Raw genomic sequence first — 23,662 nt, 5'->3', positions numbered from 1 at the left:
AGCAGCTGCTCCGTCCATAAAGGAATAAAGGTTTAATAAAGGTTTGTATTAAATCTCCTTCAAAATAAAGGTAGATTTTTGTGTTAAAGCTCCTTCAAAATAAAGGTAGATGTTTGTATTAAACTTCCTTCAAAATAAAGGTAGATTTTTGTGTTAAAGCTCCTTCAAAATAAAGGTAGATGTTTGTATTAAACTTCCTTCAAAATAAAGGTAGATGTTTGTATTAAAGCTCCTTCAAAATAAAGGTATAAAGGTAGATGTTTGTATTAAAGCTCCTTCAAAATAAAGGTAGATGTTTGTGTTAAAGCTCCTTCAGAATAAAGGTAGATGTTTGTATTAAAGCTCCTTCAAAATAAAGGTAGATGTTTGTGTTAAAGCTCCTTCAGAATAAAGGTAGATGTTTGTATTAAAGTTCCTTCAAAATAAAGGTAGATGTTTGTGTTAAAGCTCCTTCAAAATAAAGGTATAAAGGTAGATGTTTGTATTAAAGTTCCTTCAAAATAAAGGTAGATGTTTGTGTTAAAGCTCCTTCAAAATAAAGGTATAAAGGTAGATGTTTGTATTAAAGCTCCTTCAAAATAAAGGTAGATGTTTGTATTAAAGCTCCTTCAGAATAAAGGTAGATGTCTGTATTAAAGCTCCTTCAAAATAAAGGTAGATGTTTAAATTAAAGCTCCTTCAAAATAAAGGTAGATGTTTGTATTAAAGCTCCTTCAAAATAAAGGTAGACGTTTGTGTTAAAGCTCCATACAGTACAAAGGTAGTGACTTCCTGTCACTTTGTGATGTCACAACAACAGCAGCCACCTAAAGCCCCGCCCCCTCACCACCTGGACCCACCATCATCCAACACTTTGTTGCAGGATTTTGGTTTCTCTGAGTGTTTTATTCTGAAATCTGCCCTATTTTTATGAGATCAGTCAGAAATCAGTCAGCCAATCAGAGGACAGGCTCAGAGTCTCCTCTCTCTTCTGATTGGCCGACAAAGACCTGCTGTTACCAGAGCTCCAGGGAGAAACTGAGAGATGAGATGGTTTTTGTAACTTCTTATGAATCAAACTTTCAAAATAAAACACAGACGAAGACGACAATATTAACTTTTTTTTTTTTCTTTGGTAGTGTAGTTGTGCGACAGTTTGTGTCTACAATACGACACCATCCCATAATGACGTGCACACACACACACACAGACTCACAATAGATGGGGGAGGGGCCTCTGTGCTTTTATGTGGAGGGCCCATAAAATCAGGAAATGGTGAGGGAACAAAGTTGTATAAGGACAATTTGTGTGTGTGTGTGTCTCTGTGTGTGTGTGTGTGTGTGTGTGTGTGTGTGTGTGTGTGTGTGTGTGTGTGTGTGTGTGTGTGTGTGTGTCAGTCTTGTCCCTGAGTGATGACATCATACTCTACAGCCTCGATCCTGTTCAGCAAAAAACAGAAACAACGACAACGACTTTAACTTTTTAGTCGCTGCTAAAAAAACCTGCAGTTTATCTTCTCGGGATGTGTGTGTGTGTGTGTGTGTGTGTGTGTGTGTGTGTGTGTGTGTGTGTGTGTGTGTGTGTGTGTGTGTGTGTGTGTGTGTGTGTTCACTGCGCTGACACACACACACACACACACACACACACACTGACCACAGCTCTTTGTGGAGACTTTTAAGTCACTCTCTGCAGATCCATGGCAACCACTTGTTGAAGCCTCACTGCTCGTTGCTAAGTGATGGGATGTATTAGACCAGAAAATCCCTCCATTGACACTCCCACCCTCCCTCCCCCCTCCTCCTCCTCCTCCCCCTCTTCCATCCCTATCTGCCCGTGGACCTCGGCCAAAACAACCCACATAAATAAACTCTCTCACTTCCGCCGTTATAGTTTCACCAACACAAACTTTTTCTTCTTTTTTTATCTCCTCTCCGTCTCCGAGTGTGAAGACGCTGACAAAGATTAAAATACAACAAACACACAAAAAAAACAGCTAAACTTCATCAAATGAAACAAATCGGAACAAGTTTTTGTGTCTTGAGTCGACGCTATGAACAGTTTTTCAGCCGCAGCGAAGACACAAGTTGTAAAACACACACAGGTGCAAAACTGTTCACACTGTTTGAAGTGATGAGACCAACATGAAACCAGATCAGAGGTCAGAGGTCGTTAATGGAAAGTGATCTGAGGAGGAGGAGGAAGAGGAGCTGTGATTTCCAGAATAAATCAGCAACAAATGTCATTATTTTTCATTAATCTCGGGTTTTTAGTTGATTTTTTACATCTGAATGTAGAGATTTAATACTTAATTGATTATTCTAGATCAGACTGTGGCTCTAATAAAAGTTTTTTTTATGTTAGAAAGACAAAACATCACTGGAGCTCCATACTTATGTAACATTGAGTAATGAATGATCAGTGGTGCTTTTATTTTGACAGGCTGAAAACAGAGATAAAACTGTTTTATACTGTTAACTTTATAAAGGTTTTGTTTGGAGTCACAGTTCTGTTGAAAATAGTTTGATTGTTGAGTTTTGTGTTTAAAGTTTTCAATAGGCTATAATAAATGTGTTTTGGCAACACAAAGTTTCACATGACGTCATCGTCCAACAGCTGCACAACCCGGTTTTAATGTAGTTTTATATGACGATGAAGAGCACACACACACACACACACACACACACACACACACACACACACACACACACACACACACACACACTGGGGTTTGACCATTAAAAGCTTCATTAACTAAACAGTGAAAGTTCATCTCTCTCAGATCTGAGCTGTTGGAGAAGTTGCTGCTCTCCTCCTCCTCCTCCTCCACCTCCTCCTCCTCCCTGCATCTGTTCCTCCTCCTCCTGTTGATCCTGCTGCCCGCATCTTTCCTCCCCCCTCCTCCTCCCCTCCTCTCCCCCCTCTCCTCCCCCCTCCCCTCACTGACCGATTAGCCAGTGCGGGGTTTTTCTGCACATTTCCATGAGAAAAGGCGGCGGTCGGTGAAAGGGTTAAGCCTGAGGACGAAGCCCCCTAAAGCAGCCCTAATTTTCTGCCCGGCGGGGGAGTGGGCGAAGCGGGGAGAGGGAACAAAGACGCCCGGGGGAGGAGCGGAGACTCCGGCTTTACTATATGCACCTGCGGCCTGAAAAGCCGCGGACAATGCGCCTCCGAAACGGCCAATTACGAGCGGGGCCATCCACCCGCTTTCTGTGTGTGTGTGTGGATGGAGGGAAGAGGAGGAGGGGGAGGAGGGGGAGGAGGGGAGGGAGTGAAAAGGTGGAGGAGGGGAAGAGGGGAAAGTGAATTTTAAAAGAGAGTAAAGATAAGAAAGTAAATAATCAAGCTTTAAATCATTGCAGCTCTATAGACCATCCCTCCATCCATCCATCCATCCATCGGTGCTTCCTCCCCTTCTCCCCCCGCTCAGCGCGCACTGTGTCCGGCCGCTGACAGGCCGCTGTGACGGTGGGAAAGGTCCTGCTGGTCCCTGTCGGTGTCTGTTGGTCTCTGTTGGTCTGTGGTTTATGGATGATGAGGTCATGGTGAGAAGAATAAGAAGAAGCAACAGCTGAGAAACTCCAGAGCTCATCTCCAGACTCCCAGTCAACTTTCACCTCCCTGCAGATGGACAAGTGAAAGAAAAGGAGGGGAAACTTTGTAAATTATGTGAATATTTTACATTTTTCAATAAAAAATTGACAAACAATTAACAGTGAAACATTAGTTTCTATTGTTAAAACCCCTCATTTCATTCAATATATGACATTTAAGGCCCTAACATGTTTCTAAAATTAATAAAGTAATTCATGTAAGTGGATATACCATTAGCTCATTTAGACCACTGGATATATGTTTTATAACATATATGATATAAATATAATAAAGTTTGTGTATGATCATGTGTGTAAAGTATCTAGTTGATGAATTTTATATGTTACAATCATATTTTAACACTTTATGTCCAATTTATAAGCACAAATTGTGTCAAAAAACATAGAAATTATATTTTTATACTTGTTTTTATCAGTTTTAAACATATATTCGTGCAAAAAATACACCTAGGCCTTTATTTACCATGGCATATAGGCCAATACAGTATGTAAAATTATGTGATAGACACACACAAACTTAAATGTCTATGGTTTAGACACATACTGTATATAAAAGTTTCAATTTCTAATGGATTTTATATGAAATTATCATACATGACATGTTTTACTTTATATATACACATTGATTTCCATTTCCATATGGGATTCTTTACAGATATTTTACAGTGAACTGTTATTTTATCATTTAAAGTTAAATCAGTGTCTTTTACCATAAAACACACAAATGACCACACATCTCACTCTTTACACTGAGTGTTAGTTCATAAAGCTGCACGAACTGGATGTTTAGTTCATTTTAAATTCACATCTAAATAAAAAAAATCAAACTATTCATGTAGTTAAAGTGGTAAAAGTTGGACTCACTGATCATTCAATTAGGAAAACTAAATAATGAATGACTTTAACACGGCATCTCAGCTTTAAGATGAAGAAGTGTGTTTGTATCAGTGTGAGTTGAAGTGAAAGCAGAGACATGAACACGAAGTTAATGAAAAAACGATTTGTTCTTTTTATTAATATCGTCATGAATCCCATAACAAACATTTTTTAATCCAAAAAAAAACAAAACAACCAAAGAGGAGTCAGACTCTTAGTATAAGAGCCTTAAAAACGCTGTGTACAGTATTTACAACACACGGCAGCAGGAGCTTCATCATCCCAGAACGTCAGGTCAGCAGTATACGACAGTGTAAACATTCATCGTCACGTCCTCAAGCGTCTGTTTCCAGTGCAGGTTCAGTTCAGTTCAGTTCAGTTCAGTTCAGTTCAGTTCGGTTCAGTTAGAGATGAATCCACAACAGCAACGACAAAAATAAAAGTTTCCTTTAGCAGCAGGTTAGACAGAAACAGACGTGACGACGGCGTCAGACTGAAAGAAGCCGATTAAAGAACAAACAAACACTGTTTTATTATCATCTTAGAATAAAAACAAAACAAGATGGTGGAGATTTAGTTTGAGACGAAGCAGCTGAGAGAAGAAGAGTCGGGAAAAACTGGGAAAATAATAATAAAATAAAATTTGCTGTTTGGATTCAAACAACTTTGAAATGTGCCGTTTCATATTCAACTCACTTAATGACATCATCAACAACAATTAAAAACAACGACAACAAATACAAAAACAACGACGATGATGAAGATGACTCCTGCCTAAAGCAAAGTGACAATAAAAACACAGACGTTGCCGCAACAACGCAACATCACGAGGTCAAAGGAAAAAAAAAAAAAAACTAATTATAGGAAATAAAACTGAAACAGGAAGTAAAAACACTCTCGGTGCCGCGATGCCGTGTTCACTTCCTGTGGATGCAGTGCTGATTGTCCAACAGGTGTTCTTCGCCCCCCCCCCAATCTCCGTGTCGTCCAATAGGATTTCAGCAAGTTGTTTTTCTTTAAAAATTCATATACTGTATATAAAAAATACAAACAACAGGAACTAAAGAGTTCATTTATAAAAAAAACTGCTCTGTTATTCAAGTTGTGCATTTTCTTCCCCCCTTTTCTCCCCCACACACCCCCCTTTTCCCTCTCCTCCTCCCCCTCCTGGTGGTGGTGGAGCTGTGTGAGTGCCGGCGTCACAAGTGTTTAAAAAGGAAAAAAAAAAAAAAATCTTTTGCCTCATTATGAATAAGTTCTAAAAAATATATTTATATATAAAAAAAAAAAAAAGGGGGACAAAGTAGCATTTTGTAGATATGTACACAATAAACAGGCGCGGGGGTGAGGGTGAAGGGGTGAGGGGGTGAGGGGGGGTGGGACGGTGGGTGGAGGCGTCGATCTGAACTGATGTGGCACCAAAGAGGTAGAAAAACAGCTGTTCAGGCACATGTGGATCAAACTCCGCCCCCTTTTTCCTCCTCGCCATCGCTATCGCCGCCACTTCCTCCCGTCCATCCGTCCAGCTGTGCATCATTAACAGTCCGTTGCCCCGTTGCCCCCTCCCCTCCCCGTTACCCCGTTGCCCCTCATCCGTCAGTCCTAGATGTGTGTGAGCGGGACGGTCCCGGTGAGGTAGTGCTGCTGGACGCTGGTGTAGCCGCGCTGCGCCGCCGCCGACGTGGGGTCCACGCCGCCGTCCACCACGCCGCCCGGCCCCGGTATGTACATGCTGATCATGTCCCTGAGGTCGCCCTGCAGCGGCGCCCCCCGGTGGTGGCTGGGCGCCGCCGTGGGGGGCGAGTGGGAGTGGGACACCGGCTCCGCCTTCACCATGGACATGGTGACGGGGCTGGGCTGCTGCGGGCTGCTGCTGTAGGACATCGGGCTGCGGAGACAAGGACAAGGGGACAAGGACGTCAGAGTTGAAATAATAATACTAATACTAATAATTCATAATAAAAAAGTTATATGATAGTTACTTTTCCTGGTAATTAGTCACTTTTATAATGTAGGAGCCTAATTCAGTTACTTTTTTGGAGAAAGGAGGCCTAACTACGCTTTTTGGTTAAATAAAATAACTTTTTTGGAGCGAGTAACTAGTAACTATAACTAATTGGGCGCGCCACTTGCTCTAACTATCAATCTATCTATCTATCTGGAACTAACCAACTCACTCAGTGGAGGGATACTGAGTGAGTTGGTTAGTTCCAGATAAACGGGGTGAGTAATAGGGGGGCGAGTCCAAGTAACTTGACATATTTGAGCATTTTATATATAAAAAAGTTACGCAATAGTTACTTTTCCTGGTAATTAGTCACTTTTATAATGTAGGAGCCTAATTCAGTTACTTTTTTAACCAACTACGCTTTAACTATAGCAAAAAGTTACTTTTTGGAGAAAGTAACTACGCTTTTGTTATTTTAAAGTTGTCCAACAGGTGTCCAACAGAACAGGTGTCCCCCCTCCAACACCTTAAAGTTCGATTCCCCCACCTGTAGGAGTTGGCTTCGTTCATGTTCTGATAATTAGTCATTTTTATAATGTAGGAGCCTAATAAAGTTACTAAATTAGTTACTTTTTTGGAGAAAGTAACTTTTTTGGAGCAAGTAACTCTAACTTTTTAGGCCAGTTTTTAAAAAGTAGCGTGCCCAACACTGTTATATAGTAAAAAATAAACAGTGATATAGGCTAAAAGTGAGTGTGCTGTGTTAGCGCTTTTCAGTGACCCAAAGACACTTTACATGCAGAAAGTAGAACATAGGGAAAGACAAAAGAACCAAAACGTCCATTTTTACAGGAGGCAGCGAACGCCTCATGACCTCACCCCCATTTATTTTGTAAGTTTTGACAACTTTTTGTCCAAATAATGAAAATAAAGTGGAGAAAATGTGATTTTTAAGTATAAAATGGTCCAAAATCAGCAGAATTAACATTAAAACTAATAATAATGAAAAATAAGTGGAGAAAATCTCGTTTTTAGGAGTAAAGTGGTAAATAATCAGTAGAATTAACATTAAAACTAATAAAACAAACACTGACTTGTATATTATTAACATATTATTTAGATTATCTCTATATATTTATAGTTTCAGGTTAAATGTATTTAAAAGAAGTGGCTCTAAACTTCAGTTGTAGCTTGTGATGTGTTCACTAACTCTGGATCTAAAGCAACGTTTCAGGAAAAAGCAGCACCGAGGAGATCGACTTGTTGCTTCACCTGCACAAAACTACAACTTTTCTAACTAATTAATCTTATCTTATTGATCAATCAGCTCGTCTTCTGTCATGTCTGTCTGTAATGGGACGACTCGTTATTTATTCGCTAGTCGTCGTGTCACTTCCTACTCGTCCTGTTCGTGGACCAGGTGAGTCAGAGCAGCAGGTAAAACACGATCAACAGCTGCATGTTGAGACAAGAGCTGAGACCAGGATCAGGATCTGGGATCAGGAAATGCTGCAGGTTTTTGGTCTGAGGCCTTTAAAACCTGATCACTGTCAATCAATCAATAAATAAATACATGAAGCTGTCAGATGTCAGAGGATTGATCTGCAGTCTGGAAACTCAGTGGATTAGACCACAGGACTAAACTAGCAGATCTGAGAGAGAGAGAGAGAGAGTTGGGTTTTTTTTGTTTTTTGTTTGTTATTGACCCATACGCATCTTAATAAATCGATTATTTTCAACTGTTGCGATTGATTTTTAAAAGTTTGACACAGTTTTATCAACACCTGTTGTCAGATTGATCCTTAAAAAAGGTCAAAAACAGGAAGTTTGACGGTTAAAACTCGACTTTAATTCAGAGTTTTTTCCTCCAGATCTGGTTTATTTTAGTGTTAACGAACTTGTTTTTTGTTTGTTATTGACCCATACGCATCTTTATAATCGATTATTTTCAACTGTTGTGATCGATTTTTAAAAGTTTGACACAGTTTTATCAACACCTGTTGTCAGATAGATCCTTAAAAAAGGTCAAAAACAGGAAGTTTGACGATTTAATTCAGAGTTTTTGCAATTGTGTTACATAACATCTTCTTAAAATGTTTTTTGTTTTCATCTTTCTTTCTTTTTTGTGTCATTGTCGTGTGAGCTACTGGACTAATTTGAATTTTCCTCCTAGGGATGAATAAAGTATTCTCCATCTATCTATCTATCTATCTATCTATCTATCTATCTATGGTTTATTTTAGTGTTAACGAACTCTAGAAGATCCAGACCCAGACCCAAAACCTCCACCACAGTGACTCAAACCTCCTCAAGGTCTAAACAACCTGAATCATCGGCCGCTCATGGAGATGATGCATGATGCATGATGATGATGATGAGGCGTTTGAGGCCCTGGGATCCTGAGAGTGTAAGGAGGGGAAAAAAAAAAAAAAAAACGGGGACAATGGGGATTTTTTTTTTTTTTTTTTTGCAGGGAGCAGTGGATTGTGGGTAAAGAGAGGGGGTGGGGGTGGGAGTGGGGGTGTAGACCACACACAGAGCGGGTGAAGCCCCGTTGCCGCTGCTGCTGCTGCCATCAAGTCGTCCTGATCTACATTCCAGGCAGGACGGGCCCAGAGCGAAGTGTCACACGCATAACAAGTAGCAGCAACAAGACTGGAGCCGTTGTTCATCACAGACTCACAGAGACTCAGTGTTGCTGCTCTTCACTTCTACCTGATCCCCCTCTCTTTCTCCCCCTCTCCCTCTCTTTCTCCCTCATTCATCTGACAGCTCTCTCTCTCTCTCTGCAGGTGGACTCTCAGCTCAGAAGTTGCTCCACTTCTCTTTTTCTTTCAGCTCCCGTGGAATAAAACTTCATCACAAAATAATAATAATAGGAATAAAAACACCTGTTAAAGTGTAGTTAAATATATACTCCTTTCTTTTTCTTTAGTTAATCAGCTTAGTGGGAAAAAAAGGAGTTTATCTGGAACTAACCAACTCACTCAGTGGTGGAGGGATACTGAGTGAGTAAAGAGGGGGCGAGTCCAAGTAACTTGACATATTTGAGCATTTTATATATAAAAAAGTTATATGATAGTTACTTTTCCTGCTAATTAGTCACTTTTATAATGTAGGAGCCTAATTCAGTTACTTATTTTGGAGAAAGTAGGCCCAACTACGCTTTTTGGTTAAATAAAATAACGTTTTTGGAGCGAGCTAGTAACTATAACTAATTGGGCTACTTAACAGTAGCATGCCCAACACCGTTATACAGTAAAATATAGAGAGATTTAGGCTAAAAGTGAGCATGCACGCGCCACTTGCTCTAACTATCTATCTATCTATCTGGAACTAACCAACTCACTCAGTGGAGGGATACTGAGTGAGTTGGTTAGTTCCAGATAAACGGGGGGTAGTAAAGAGGGGGCGAGTCCAAGTAACTTGTTATATTTGAGCATTTTATATATAAAAAAAGTTGCACAATAGTTACTTTTCCTGGTAATTAGTCACTTTTATAATGTAGGAGCCTAATTCAATTACCTTTTTAACTAACTACGCTTTAACTATAGCAAAAAGTTACTTTTTGGAGAAAGTAACCACCCTTTTTTGTTATTTTAAAAGTTGTCCAACAGGTGTCCAACAGAACAGGTGTCCCCGTTCGATTCCCCCACCTGTAGGAGTTGGCTTCGTTCATGTTCTGATAGGAGCCTAATAAAGTTACTAAATTAGTTACTTTTTTGGAACGAGTAACTAGTAACTATAACTTTTTAGGCCACTTTTGAAAAAGTAACGTGCCCAACACTGTTAAAATAAAGTGATTTAGGCCACATGCTTTAATCTTGCACCTGTGTTTGAGTGTGTTGGATTCCCCCACCTGTAGGAGTTGGCTTGGTTCATGTTCTGGTAATTAGTCACTTTTATAATGTAGGAGCCCAATAAAGTTACTAAATTAGTTAGGCTACTCCGATTACCTAGTAACTATAACTTTTTAGGCCACTTTTTAAAATGTAACGCACCCAACACTATTATAGTAAAATAAAGAGTGATTTGGGCTAAAAGTGAGTGTGCACCTGTTTCTAAGTGTGTTGGATTCCCTCACCTGTAAGAGCGTTCACGTTCTGATCACTTTTATAATGTAGGAGCCTAATAAAGTTACAAAATGAGTTACTTTTTGGAGAAAGTAACTTTTTTGGAGCGAGTAACTAGTAACTATAACTTTTTAGGCCACTTTTTAGTGGCTTTTTACTTTTTTCTAGTAAAATAAACAGTGATTTAGCGAGTCCAAGTAACTTGACATTTGAGCATTTTCTTTTCTTTTTTTTTAAGTTATACAATAGTTATTTTTCCTGGTAATTAGCCATTTTTCTAATGTAGGAGCCTAATTCAGTTACTTCTTTGGAGAAAGTAGGCCCAACTACACCTTAACTTTAGTAAAAAGTAACTTTTTGGAGAAGTAACTATGCTTTTTTGTTATTTTAAAGTCACTTTTTTTGAGCCAGTGACTCCTAACTATAACTAATTGGGCTACTCTCCATGTTGCACCTGTGTCCAAGTGTGTTTGAGTGTGTTGGTTTGATTCCCTCACCTGTAGGAGTTGGCACCGTTCATGTAGCTCTGCGCCGCCGTCATGCCGGGCGCGTACTGCAGCGCGGACAGGTCGTAGCGGTGCAGCTGCTGCGTGTAGCCCAGCGCGTCGCCCGGCTGCATCCCTCCGCCGCCGCCGCCCCCGTAGCCGCCGCCGCCGCTCGCGCCCCAGCCGTAGCCGTCCATGCGCGCGCCGCCGCCGCCGACCACCTGGCCCTGCGCCGCCGCCGCCGCCACCAGCAGGTTCCCGGCGGACAGCGAGTACTTGGCCATGGCGCCGTGCTGCTGCTGCTGCTGGTGGTGGTGCTGCTGCTGCTGCTGCTGCTGGTCCTTGCGCAGCAGCGGCTTGGTCTTGCGCCGCGGCTTGTACTTGTAGTCGGGGTACTCCTTCATGTGCACCGCGCGCAGCCGCTTGGCCTCGTCGATGAACGGCCGCTTCTCCGCGTCGCTCAGCAGCTTCCACTCCGCGCCCAGCCGCTTGCTGATCTCGGAGTTGTGCATCTTCGGGTTCTCCTGCGCCATCTTCCTCCGCTGGCCGCGCGACCACACCATGAAGGCGTTCATGGGCCGCTTCACCTTGTCCATGGGGTCCACGACTCCCACTCCCCCCACTCCTCCACCTCCCGCTCCCACCGTCTTGGAGCCCGGGTGGGAGTTTCCGTTGGAGCCCAGCATGGCGCCGGTCATGTTGCCGGTGACCGGGGACATCTGGTGGGACGGGGGCTGCCCGGTGGGCTTCAGCTCGTGCTCCATCATGCTGTACATGTTGGACAGGCGCGTGGACGTGGGCAACAACAACAATAACGACGACGGCGACAACTCTCCACCGTCCACCTGTTGGCGCCGCGCGGCCAGGTGCCTCTACCTGTCAGCGGGTGGATCCACTCAGCCTGATGAGCCCGCGAGGAGGCAGGAAGAAGGAGAGAGGAGAGACACGCGCAAAAAAAGTCTAGTACTTATTATCCTGCTGGCCGGGGCGCGTGGGTCCGGTGGTCATCACGGTCGGTCGGTGTGTGTGTCTGTGGTCGGTGCGGACTGTTCCTCTGTGTGTTTCTCTCTCTGTCGGACTCGGACCTGCTGCAGCTCGCGCTCTCTTCACTCTTGTGTCGCTGCTCCGAAAAAGTTCCTGTGCGCCTTGTGCGAGGCAGCCGCGTGCGGACCAATGGGAGCGCGAGGAGCTTTCCCGTCTGTGTGTGTGTCACAGTGTGTGTGTGTGTGTGTGTGTGTGTGTGTGTGTGTGCATTTGCAACTGAAAAAAAAAAAGCTTCCAACTGTGAGCGAGACACTTGTTGATGACGGAGGCGGAGAGGGAGAAAGAGGGAGAGTTTTTTTTTAATCGACCCACACGTATCTTAATAATCGATTATTTATTTTTCAACTGTTGTGATCGATTTGAAAAAGTTGAAAAAAGTTTTATCAACACCTGTTGTCAGACATAACACACACACACACACACACACACACTCAGTCAGGTTTATTAGTTTATATTCACAGACAAAGTCTAAATCAAATAAGGATCACATTAATTGTTTTGTTTTTTTAATTGTTAATTCTTCACTTTTACCCAAAAGGTCAAAGGTTAAATCCACTGTGACGTCATATTCTGGTAGATTGTGTCCACATTTCCCTGAAACTTGACTGGTTGTTGCAGGAAACATCCAGGAAGTGGTGATTGTAGTTTTCTTTTAATTGACTGTTTCCTGAAGAGGAAGCAGCAGGTGAAGTGTGGACACTCACAGTGGAGACACCTGTAGATATACACTGCTCAAAAAAATAAAGGGAACACTTAAACAACACATCTTAGATCTCAATTAATGAAACATTGCAGTTTAAAATCATTATTCAATATATAGTAGAGTGTGTTGAGAACAAAATAACATAAAAATGATCAATGTAAATCAAAATTATCATCCCAGGTTGATTTCACACAGATGTGATATATTTGGAGTTACAATGTGTTGTTTAAGCGTTCCCTTTATTTTTTTGAGCAGTACACACAATATGTGTCAAGGTTTGGACTCAAAATGTCGACAAACTGAACCTGGTTTGGTTCAAAATGTTTATTTTGACGAGTATCTGACAGGTATGAAAAAGACCAAATGTAGCTACCTTCCATTGTGAGCGAATAAAGCATAAACACAGTTAAAGTGGCTTCAGAGCACCATTTGGTCCAAAAATGTCTATGTTAGCGTCCGAGTTAAGACGTCGAATGTGTTCATGTTAAAATTTACAGAAAATAGCGTCTTTATACGTCAAATTTGCCAAAAGTCGACAAAAATTGTGAAGTGTAGCTACGGGTCAGTTTTGAACTTTAAGGAGTTTGAACAGAGGAAAAAAAGAGCTCCCCATTAAAGCAATACTTACCGATCTGGCATTTCACTCAGCACAGCACAAACATTTGAAAATCAACAGCTCCACCTCCCTCACAAGTCCCACCCACCTCTCCCTCCTGCCGCATCTCCACGAGCCCCCTCCCTCCCCGCTGCATGCGTTGGCATGGCAACAGTAAACAGAACAGGAACGCGAGTGAAACGGGAACAACACAAACAAACACAACACCGGAGTTTTAAACCATATAAACGGACTCAGTGATGATGACTGATGAGTTTTATAATAAACTGTTGTTAGCCTACTGCTACTGGAGACGCAGGGGAAGTGATTGTTACAGATTACAGTTCTCAACGAGCCGGGCTGGGGCCGGACCAGCGCCACCTGATGCGCTGGTTCAGGCCGAAAATAAATCCAGACCGAGCCGAGTCGAGCCGCGCCGGTCCGGACTTCAACCGGGTCCGGACCGCTGAGAACTCACAGAGCTAACAGTAGCCTAGCCCCCTACACTCAAAAAACTGACCCAGGGCATGTGTTTGATTAACAAACTAGAAATATGTTCACATTAAATGAATGAATCATGTTTATGTTCATTAAATGATTTGTTCTTGTTGGTTTAACATGAATCAAGAAAAAATCAGATGAATTAGATTCATTCATTTCAATCCAATGAGACTGAGGTCCTTCAGATCAATGACTCTGATAGGGACAGCTACTGCGCATGCGCCACACCCACCGGAAGCAGAGACATTTCAAAAGAAGAAAAAAAAGTCGGAGTGGAAAGTTTGATGGACGTTTGCCACCTGTGATATTGGTAAGTAATTTAGATGTATTGTATTAAATTAAACAGCGTGAGTGATGGATTGTACACATTAGACATTTGTGAGACATATTTTAGTCACTCGTTTTTCTCAGTTAATGCTAACTTAACTTAACTTTGCTATGGCTAACAAAAACGAGTGGAGAATATAGGGGGGGGGGGAGGGGGGGGGGGCATCATTGTTTATGGTTTCTGAGTCCGTTTAGCATGTTGCACCTCAAAAATACATGGTAAGTTGTTAATATTTTTGTCTGTGTCTGTGTGCATTCATTTATCATTTGCTAATGTTTTTCTATTTTCTTTCTTTTCTTTCAGTGACGTGTATGTGGCAGTGCAAGCCTTGTGTCGCCAGAGTAGTAGGTAATTACTTAAACATTATAAACAACATCATCATTATGATCATCATTCTCTCTCCTCCTCCCTTGTCTCTGTCTTCCTTCCTTTTTTCTGTCCTCTCCCTTTTCTCTGTCCCCCTCCCTCGTCTCTGTCCTCCTACCTGTTCTCTGTCCTCAGACGGACAGCTGATACTATTGTGATAGTATTGTGAATCGATTTTTTTCCTTCCACCCATAGAGAGCCTAAGCAGAAGCAGGAAGTAACGGTCACCATGGGACCTCAACTCTGAAAAACTCGCCATTCAAATGAACGGGACTGAAAACTTTATTTCGTGGTCCGTTTGAATTGTGCCATGAGAAAAAAATATGACCTCTACCTGTTTAAAACATCACGTTTCATCCCGAGAAATCAGCAGTTTGTTGTAAAGCTATTGTAAAATAAAATTCAGAAGAATCTGTAACCAGAAAGACTACAAGTCGCGTAGGTGACGTCACACACCAAATGCCGCCCTTTCCCGTGTCAGTTGGTGACGTATTTTTTGTGGGACACAGATCTGTAGTCCGTAGAGCAGTCTTTTCACAAAATACATTCTTCTGTTGCCGTTTTATGATAAACGGCTGATTTCTCTTCATGAAACGTGATGTTTTAAACAGGTAGAGGACATATTTTTTTCTCATGGCGCAATTCAATCGGATCACGAAATAAAATGTTCAGTCTCATTCATTTGAATGGCGAGTTTTTCAGAGTTGAGGTCCCATGGCGCCGTTACTTCCTGCTTCCGCTTAGGCTCTCTATAATATCATGATTGCACAGCTACAGTAGTAATTCACTGTTCATCCTTCCTGTGTTGTATATTGTTGTGATGTTCAAATAGGATGAGTGAGTGTATTGTTGATGTTTTTCAGATCGACAAAGAGTTCATACTGTACGCATATCAACTGTACCTCTGCTATCAACATTCTTTGCTGAGCTCGACCAACACTCTCCACACATGATGGAGCTCTTTCGAGGGAAAGGTGGAGCGGCACGGGAAAAGATTAGACATATGGTGGCCATTTCCAAGGTTTGTATTTAATTGTTCAAAAGTTGTGCAAAAGTTCAGAGAGTCTGTTAATACTGTGGAGTTCCTTTTTGGAACTGCTGCCTAAAATGCAGAATATTGTTAAAATGGTTTCCCTTTTTCTTCAGGATGACACTACATACAAGACGAGCATGCATCCTCAAGTCCTTGCGTCTACCTGAACACAGACCATGAGAAACTCGTGAAATAATATATGGTGAGTTACATGCATGGGGTGTGACAAAGTAGCCAGTCAGAGAAAGCACATATTTACTTGTTGGATGTGTTAAATTTGAAGCAAAGGGTGGTAAATATTGCATATTAAAACGTGATACCCTACAACTAACCCTGTATAAATAAAGTACATTTTGCTTTGCCCTTGTTTTTCATCATCTGCTATTTCTCAAATTTCTGCAAGGTTGAAAACTAGAGATATAATTGGCTGAATGTATGTTTTAAATGTCCTAAAACAATATTATTAACCATTTTAATATATTTAGTACAAATCCTGGCCAGAATTGATGATTGTTGTGTAACATTATCATTTACATCCCTCAAACATAAATGACATCTGTTGTTTGATGCTAAGTACTGTTACTTTGAAAGCATAAATTAGAGCTCAATTCTTAGTTTTATTCATAAAATTTACTTTTATGCAGTGTTCTTGCTGTGGTTGAAGCCTATTTCCACACTTTGTCTAGACTCATATCAAATGTATGTATTGTCATATTTTAATCCATAGAGCGCAAACACAGAGGCCAAGACTTCAATGGAGCAATCTGTGATGGGAGTGTACGACATACAGAAGGAGGATGCAGAGCCTGGAGATGATCCAGAGGACATCGTCGTCCTGATTGAAGGTGTGGGGGTCCTCAGTGGTTTGGGGGACACTGCGATTGCCTGTGCTCTGTTATTTGGACTGTCTGAACCTGAGCTTACCCACCCACCCTCACGTGCACTTTGGATGGGTGGAGGTTGTCATCCAAGGCACACAGCTCCTGAAAAACAAGCTTTTGAATAAGCTTGATGAAGACTGATTCAAGGATGGCATTTGCCCACATCTCTGCCAATGCAGATTTTTGTTTTTGAAAGTTCAAGATTAGAAGAAAAATGTTTCAACAGACAATTTAGTTTGCACAGTGGACTGAGATTAAGATTGTTGTCTCCTATGTTGAAAAGTCTCGTGTGTGTGTGTGGAGATGACACAGAACAGTGTTTTTGTGTATTCTACAAGCATTTGTGACGAAGGTTGAAAAAATGTTGCAAGTCTTCGAGAAAATGTGCTTTTCATTGAGTGCTGGAAGGATTTAAGACACTGTTTTAGTCAGCAGTTAAAGCAGAAGTAAGTGGTCCGGTCGTTTTCGCTAATGCTGCGTTCCAGGCAGGCTTTTGAAATCGTAAATTACAGCTTCAAGTCACAACTTACGACTTTGTAGCGTTCCCGTTCGTCCGTTTCCGACCTGTTTTACCGGTGAAAGTCACTATAACGGCCACTCGTAACTTCCGACCGGTGAACTCGCACCAGATCGAACTGGTACCACTTCACGGTCGGAAAAATACGAGTTTCCTTGAACGCACCATAACAGTCCTCGTCCCTACGTCGCCACATTCACGGCGTCCCTTGGCTGCACACACAGCCCTGCATGCCGTTCTCTCTCCTCATTGGATAAAAACTGTAGGATACGATAAATGTTTTCTCCTCGGCTCAGAGCAGAGCAGAGTGACTGAGAGACCCGTGTTTCAGTCCAAACACTCTATGTAAGTGATTGCTGTCGGAAGATATAACTATTTAAGACTTATATTAACAGAAATATATCACTTACTTCTGCTTTAAGTTGTACTGTGGCATATTGTGGAGATGCATCAAAGACAATAAGACAATGGTAAAGTGTCTATGTTGCACCTATGTTAAATAAAAATTGTAAACGTTTATGCTTGTTGTTTTATGTATGTTAGCTAAACATAATGCTTACACCAGCAGTGAAAACAACACAAGACAAGATATTAGTATACCAGACAAAACCTATATTAGTTAATCCAACATGATTTATATTAGTTTAACAGACAAAAACTATTTTAGTTCATCCAACATGATTTATATTAGTTTAACAGACAAAACCTATATTAGTTCATCCAACATGATTTATATTAGTTTAACAGACAAAACCTATATTAGTTCATCCAACACGATTAAATTGTGTTGTACTAACGTAATTTAATTAAATCAGACCAACACAATCAAGATAGATTGACTTAACATGATTTGTTTAGATGGGATATATGTGGCATGATTAAATTACGTTCATCCAATGAATTCTTTTTTTGAGTGTAGCCGTTAGCACTGGATGCTTTATAGACACATCACACATGTGACTTCCTGTGTTTACGTATCACTCGGGGCTGATCACTATCAACGTTACAATATCAGACATGAAACTCCGCGACCGCAGCTGCGGCTGCAGTTATTGGTCTTTTAAAAAACTATTTATTTCCAAAAACCTTCTTTCTAGTGTGTGTTGTGACTCTAGTCTCCTCTGCTCAAGTCCTGCTACTCTGCTCTGTCAATAAGCGTTCTTCCTGGTCGGGAGGGGGGAGAGGAGGAGAGGGGTGCACAAAGTGATTACATATTAAGTAGGTTCGGTCGCTCGTCAAATCTTATTAATCGGACCGAATAATATTATTGGTCAGACTTTTCTCAGAATTATATGAGAATGAAAAAATGATGAGTTTTTAACCCTGTTGGGTTTCTCTTACATTTTAATGTATCATCAGATTATTAATAGCATTTTAACTTAGACAAAGAAATGTGCAAAAGTTCCAGAAAGGTAAGTATTGCTTTAACTCACGTATAAACTGTGTTGAGGAAACAACATTGACTTAAAGGGATAGTTCAACATTTTGGCAAATTGGCCCATTACCATAATCCCTATAGTCATAGCAGTAGGTTCGTTACCTTTAATTGTCGGTGCAAGCTATTTTTCGAACGGCGGAGCAGAGCCGTGAGCTGCTCAGAGCTACGTTACGGAGGCTCATGGGATTTCTTGGTTTCCCTCATCAAACTCTTCAAATACACAATCCAACAACTCCACAACGCTCTGGTGGACAATGCGCATCAGCGGTTTTGCATGAATTTACCTCTAAAACAACTCTGTCTGGTAACGTTCTGTTATTATCTCATAGCGTGGTGAATGTGCAGGTCACAACTTGTCCACCAGAGCGTTGTGGAGTTGTTGGATTGTGTATTTGATGAGTTTGATGAGGGAAACCAAGAAATCCCATGAGCCTCCGTAGCGTAGCTCTGAGCAGCTCACGGCTCTGCTCCGCCGTTCTAAAAAATAGCTTGCACCGACAATTAAAGGTAACAAACCTACTGCTATGACTATAGGGAGTATTATGGCAATGGGCCAATTTGCCAAAAATGTTGAACAATCCCTTTAAGAAAGAAAGCTACAGATCACTGAGACATTTCATCTTCAACTGCGGTTTGTTTGTTTGTTTATTTACTCTGTTTCGTCACCAGAAAAAAACGAACTGTACAAACTAGTTGAACGAACCGGAGCTTTAATTAACCGACCCGACCAGGTTGGGCGTGAAGTGAAGTGAAGTGACGGCATTTTTTTTGCGACACAAAAGGTGTGGGAGATTAAAAAAAACAACAACACGATACGATGCAGAAAGGACAGGACAGGAGGAATGAAAACACACACCGGTTTATTTATTTATCCTCGTACAACAACAACACAGAAAAGACATTTTGTTTCGCAGGACTGTCGGCGCTCGGATTTCCAACGTGAGAGACCAGTCAGTGAACGCACCACCACCAGTCAGGGAAAAGTTACCTGAGGAATAAACACTACAAAATCAAATCAAATCAACCATTTAAAATAAAAAACATGAAATAAAATTAATAATAACAAAATATTTTGTATATATATATCAATGAGGTAATGAGGCTTTCACGTCGCTATGGTTACGTCGACCAACCGACTGCTGGCTCAGGTGAGACAGGTGAGAGAGAGAGTCCAACCGTTTCCTACGTGAGTGTGTGAATGAATGAGGATGGACAGGTGTGTGTGTGTGTGTTTCTGTGTGTGTGACCAGCTGTGTGTTTTCCTACGTCAATTGAGAGTGTGTATTATGCAGATGTGTGTGTGTGTGTGTGTGTGTGCTGCAGGTGTGTGTGTGTGTGTGTGTTTGTGGCCATGTGTTTGTGACTAATTGGGAATTGTGAAGCTCCACTCTCCCGTTTCCATCTCCATGACAACCTCATGTGGAATCCCATCCAAACCTTGCCCTTTCTCCTCCTCCTCCCCCTCCCCACCTCCTCCTCCCTCCTCTTCCCCCCACCTCCCCCCTCTTCCCTCCTCCCCCTCCTGTCTTTACTCTTTCAAAAACAACCCAACTCTCACTCTCTCGCTCCTTTTCTTCATCCGTCTCTCTCCTTCTCTCTCTGTCCCTCTCTCACTCACTCTCACTCTCACTCTGTCGTCTTCTGTGGTTTCAGAGTGTGGACTTTTCTCTGTGTGTGTGTGTGTGTGTGTGTGTGTGTGTGTGTCACGTCAGACACACAAGAAGCCAACATGGCAGTGGGCTGGTCGAGGGGAAGTGAAGGCAGCAGTTCACTCCTCTCTCTCTCTCTCTCTCTGTCTCTGATGTAAATCCATTCAAATTCAGTCTTTACCACAATTTTCATAAAGTAAAAACAAATATGTCATTGTAAAAGTTATAAAACTATACCTTTATCTATTTGCTGCATGTATACAGTATAAATGATGATATTTTATGAAAATACATCTGATACAGGATATAGATCCTCTAAATCAGACTCAAAATAATGACAACATACAGAAAATAAACACAAATATACCATTAGAAACTTCAATAACCCATACATCATATCACTTAAGTACATACTGTATCTGTATATGAATATATATGTATATACTGTACATCAGAATACTCCGAAAAATAATCTCCCACATTACCTCAATCGATTATATACGGTATCTTCTTATATGACAACATCTTCCCTTATATGGAGTCATTATATCACATATTATACAACCTTCACCTGTGATATCACTGTCATGTCCTGATCAATCTTCTTGTTTATAAATGTACATTTTCAAGTTAAAAAAAAACAACTAATTTGATTATATCTAAGTCAGAGTTTGACCATGTTTTCTCAACTTTCTCCTGCCTACAAAACAAAAAAGCTGTTAAACCACAAACATATGCACCGCGTTTAATGTCTTTAATTGATTCGTAATACTGCGTCCATTTATTTATTTGTTTTTGCTTTACTCTTTTTCATTTAATTATTCGCCTATTTAATACATTTTTTGTTTAGCCCTTTATTTCTATACTATCTTCTGCATTGTTCACAGGTTTCCCCGGTTCATTTCTCCTTTTAGAACAGAATAGAATAGAATAGAAACCTTTATTGTCACTATACACATGTACAATGAGATTAGGAGCAGCTCCTTCAGTGCAAACATATGCATAGAATAAAAATACTAAAGATAGATTCCAATAATAGATTTTATTGTATAATGTGTTGCTGTGTTTGATATAAATGGAGGAAAAATCTGACGGTGATGGTGATGAGCAGATGTTGGCAGCTCGTGCTAATTAAACATCTGGGCTGCGACTCATGAGTGTGAAATGACTTCTGGGATGTGTAGTTGTAGTTGTAGTTGTGTGTTTGGTTCCCACACACAGGTAGCATCAGCTGCAGGACGCTGTGTGAAAGGTCGGAGCGCGTTGACCTTCGGGGTCAGCGGTGATCCGGCTCTTTGTCTTTGGTCAACACTCGGCAGGACGGTGCACACGCTGCTGCTGTGTGTGTGTTTGAGGCTCGTTAAAGATCTCTTCATGTGGAGTGTGTTTGTGTTTGGTGGTGATTTTAATGTACAGTGAAACCAGCTACAGAGGAAAATGAAATGTGAAGCTCCACCTGCGTTGATGTTAAATGTTCTGCCTCCTTCGAACACATGAAGAATCCACCTGTTGCAGATTTTCTATAGGGGAGGCTGTGAGACCGTTCAGCGAATGAAATGAAACCAAAAGAGATGGTGAGTAAGACAACATAAAAGAAAGATAAAACAAATACTACAAAGTATTTGGCGGCTTAAATGTCAGGCTGAGTTGTTTGAGATTAAAAAAAGAGATTGCTTTCAAAATAAAAGACAGAGAATGTGGTTGGTTGAGACCAAACTGGACCAAGCTAAAAATAGATCCTTTTCCAAATAAAAGAAAGTTGGTTGAGACCAAAACTGGAGCTAAAAAGAGAGTGTTTTCAAAATAAAAGAAAGATAACAGAAATAATGTAAAACATTTTGCAGGTAGAAAGAGATAACTAGTAGGTGGAGACCAAACTGGAGCTAAAAGAGTCTTTTCAAAATAAAAGAAATACTGTAAAACATCTAGAATCTAAAGAGTCAGATGGAGTTGGTGGAGACCAAAACTAGAGCTAAAAGAGTGTGTTTTTCAAAATAAAATAAGGACGAATATGGTTGGTGGAGACCAAAACTGGAGCTAAAACAGATCATATTGTGGACCTGGATCCACCAGGTGACCATGAACACATCATCACAGTCGTCTGTGTGACATTCAACATGTGATATCTTTACAGAGCGTGACAGACCGAGGCTGAATATCTGTTTTGTTTTGTTATGTTTTTTTTTTCTTTCTGTTGCAGCCTCCCGGTGGTTAAAAAGTGTTGAATACATCTTTAACCTAATTATGCCATAATATCTCCTGCTGACTCAAATGTGGACTCAGTCAGCATGTCAGAGCATCAAGTCACATGACTTCTTTTAGCGTTAAAGAGCTTTGACCATGACATTCCTTTATAGCGGCTCGTTCACAATGAGCCGCCAAATAATGAGAGGATTCAAATGTTATGGAACTCAGCGAGGTAAAAACAGCTTGATGGAAAGGAGGGAAAATCTAAAAATAGAGCCTTTTCAAAATAAAAGATGGAGAAAATAAATACTGTAAAACATTTAGCATCTAGAAAGTCAGATGTAGTTGGTGGAGACCAAACTACAGCTAAAAGAGAGCTTCTTTTTTTTTTTTTAATAAAAGAAAGACGAAATAAGGTTGTGGAGACCAAAACTGGAGCTAAAAAGAGAGCGTTTTCAAAATAAAAGACAGAGAAAATAAATACTGTAAAACATTTAGCAGATAGAAAGAGATAACTAGTAGGTGGAGACCAAACTGGAGCTAAAAGAGTCTTTTCAAGATAAAAGAAATACTATAAAACATCTAGAAACTAAAGAGTCAGATGGAGTTGGTGGAGACCAAAACTAGAGCTAAAAGAGTGTGTTTTTCAAAAATAAAATAAGGACGAAATAAGGTTGGTGGAGACCAAACTGGAGCTAGAAACAGGATGTTTTCAAAATAAAAGACATAGAAAATAAATACTGTAAAACATTTAGCAGCTAGAAAGAGATAACCAGTAGGTGGAGACCAAAACTAGAGCTAAAAGAGAGTGTTTTCAAAATAAAATAAAGATGAAATAAAGGTGGTGGAGACCAAAACTGGAGCTAAAATGGATCATATTGTGGACCTGGATCCACCAGGTGACCATGAACACATCATCACAGTCGTCTGTGTGACATTCAACATGTGATATCTTTACAGAGCGTGACAGACCGAGGCTGAATATCTGTTTTGTTTTGTTATGTTTTTTTTTTTTCTGTTGCAGCCTCCCGGTGGTTAAAAAGTGTTGAATACATCTTTAACCTAATTATGCCATAATATCTCCTGCTGACTCAAATGTGGACTCAGTCAGCATGTCAGAGCATCAAGTCACATGACTTCTTTTAGCGTTAAAGAGCTTTGACCATGACATTCCTTTATAGCGGCTCGTTCACAATGAGCCGCCAAATAATGAGAGGATTCAAATGTTATGGAACTCAGCGAGGTAAAAACAGCTTGATGGAAAGGAGGGAAAATCTAAAAATAGAGCCTTTTCAAAATAAAATAAAGTTGGTTGAGACCAAAACTAGAGCTAAAAACAGGGTGTTTTCAAAATAAAAGACAGAGAAAATAAATACTGTAAAACATTTAGCATCTAGAAAGTCAGATGTAGTTGGTGGAGACCAAACTGGAGCTGAAAGAGAGTCTTT

General features: G+C 40.8%; 2 protein-coding genes and 1 long non-coding RNA gene across 3 annotated transcripts in view; 2 read left to right on the top strand and 1 right to left on the bottom strand.

Annotated features, from left to right (window-relative positions):
• Positions 1-23,662, top strand: part of sh3tc1 (SH3 domain and tetratricopeptide repeats 1) — a 207,336-nt gene that overhangs the window by 180,863 nt on the left and 2,811 nt on the right. The gene's annotated exons all lie outside the window — the stretch shown is intronic.
• On the bottom strand, positions 6,069-11,748 carry sox19b (SRY-box transcription factor 19b; the record flags this gene model as incomplete). The annotated part of the gene is made up of 2 exons (XM_083992842.1): positions 6,069-6,354; positions 10,985-11,748. The coding sequence occupies 2 exons, from the start codon at positions 11,746-11,748 to the stop codon at positions 6,069-6,071; spliced, it is 1,050 nt and encodes a 349-aa protein (XP_083848968.1).
• On the top strand, positions 15,470-16,417 carry LOC311002185. Its single transcript, XR_014596225.1, has 3 exons — positions 15,470-15,530; positions 15,656-15,744; positions 16,270-16,417. It is a non-coding gene; the product is annotated as an uncharacterized lncRNA (long non-coding RNA).

The sequence above is a fragment of the Trachurus trachurus genome (genome assembly GCF_905171665.1).
Source record: "Trachurus trachurus genome assembly, chromosome: 18".
NCBI classification, from domain to species: domain Eukaryota; kingdom Metazoa; phylum Chordata; class Actinopteri; order Carangiformes; family Carangidae; genus Trachurus; species Trachurus trachurus.
This window is presented reverse-complemented; position numbering and strand designations above follow the sequence as displayed.